The sequence below is a fragment of the Calidris pugnax genome, unplaced genomic scaffold (genome assembly GCF_001431845.1).
Source record: "Calidris pugnax isolate Ruff unplaced genomic scaffold, ASM143184v1 scaffold1195, whole genome shotgun sequence".
Lineage (NCBI taxonomy): Eukaryota > Metazoa > Chordata > Aves > Charadriiformes > Scolopacidae > Calidris > Calidris pugnax.
Genome location: NW_015091773.1, coordinates 1,360 through 2,682, shown reverse-complemented (window position 1 = coordinate 2,682; position 1,323 = coordinate 1,360). Strand labels below are relative to the sequence as shown.

The following is a 1,323-nucleotide window of genomic DNA, read 5'->3' as shown; positions in this document are numbered from 1 at the left end:
AGCCCACCCTGGACAACCTCATCCCTGGCTCCCCCCAGTCCTGTTGCCCCCTTCATCATCACCCCCTGTGTCCTCTCAGGACCCCACTCCCTGCGCTACTTTAATGTTGCAGTGTCAGAGCCCAGCCCGGGGGTGCCCGAGTATGTGGAAGTGGGGTACGTGGACGGGAACCTCATCGTGAGCTACGACAGCGAGACGGGGAGGGCAGTGCCCCGGGCGGACTGGTTGGTGTCCAACCTGGACCAGCAGCACTGGGAGAGGGGGACCCACAATGCAAAGACCAATCAGCACCTTTTCTGTGTGAGGCTGGAGAGGCTGCATGGCCACTACAACCAGAGCAGGGGTGAGTGTGGGCTGGGCTGGGGCTCTGTGGGACAAGAGAGTTCCTCCCCCCAGGATCCTGCCCTGCCCCACGCTGCTGCCCCGGCTTGTGCCAGCCCTTCTGTACCCGGTGTCATTGTCACGGGGCTCCCAGCCACCCTGTCCCCCAGCCCGAGGGGGTCCTGGCTGCCCTGTCCCAGCCCCACACTGCTTGGGATGTCCTGTCCCAGAGCTAGGGGTGCTTCTGGCCACCCCAGCCCCGTGCATCACCAAACCCAACCCCCCCCACGTCAGAATCCCCCATCCCAGAACTGCGAGGCTTTTGGCTGCCACATCCCAGCTCCTCACCATCCCCACAGCAGTCAAGACCCTCAGAGGGGTTCCCCTCCTCAGTGTCCCAGCCCCTCACCCTCCCTGTGGTGCTCAGGACCTCCATCCCACAGCCAGAGGGGTTTCACCAGTCCCACCCCATCTCCTTGTCTCCCTCCATGTCATTTGGAGACCCCCATGCCAGCCCCTCACTGTCCCAGGGAGCTGTGGGGCTGGGTGCCAGCCCAGCCACGCTGTGGGTGCAGGGGGTCTGTGTCACAGCTTTATGTGACACCCCAAGTGCTGTGGGCCCTGGGCAGGATGGGGGGCAGCCCTGGTGCTGGTACCTGTTCCCCCCAGGGCTCACACAGGGCTGGGTTGGGGGGTGCTGCTGCTGGGGGGTCTGTGCCCCACTGATGTCCCAGGGCTGCAGCAGCCCCTCAGCCCCATCTCCCTGGTCGTGTTCCAGGGGCTCACACGGTGCAGTGGATGTACGGCTGTGACCTCCTGGAGGATGGTAGCACCAGGGGGTATTACAGAATCACAGAATCACAGAATTGTGGTGGTTGGAAGGGACCTCAGAGATCATCGAGTCCAACCACAAAAAAAAAAAAAAAACAAAAAACAAAAAAAAAAACCAAAAAAAAACAAAAAAAACCCACAAAAAAAACAAACCACCACCCACCCCCTAAA

General features: G+C 61.1%; 1 protein-coding gene across 1 annotated transcript in view; it reads left to right on the top strand.

Annotated features, from left to right (window-relative positions):
• Positions 1–30: 30 nt before the first annotated feature.
• The window catches only part of LOC106900060 (class I histocompatibility antigen, F10 alpha chain-like), a gene marked incomplete at both ends in the record, with an annotated part of 2,647 nt that continues 1,354 nt past the window's right edge, over positions 31–1,323 (top strand). The window contains 2 exons of the mRNA XM_014962023.1: positions 31–343; positions 1,100–1,162. Coding sequence (XP_014817509.1) covers positions 31–343; positions 1,100–1,162 — 376 coding nt within the window. The remainder of the gene's footprint in view (positions 344–1,099; positions 1,163–1,323) is intronic.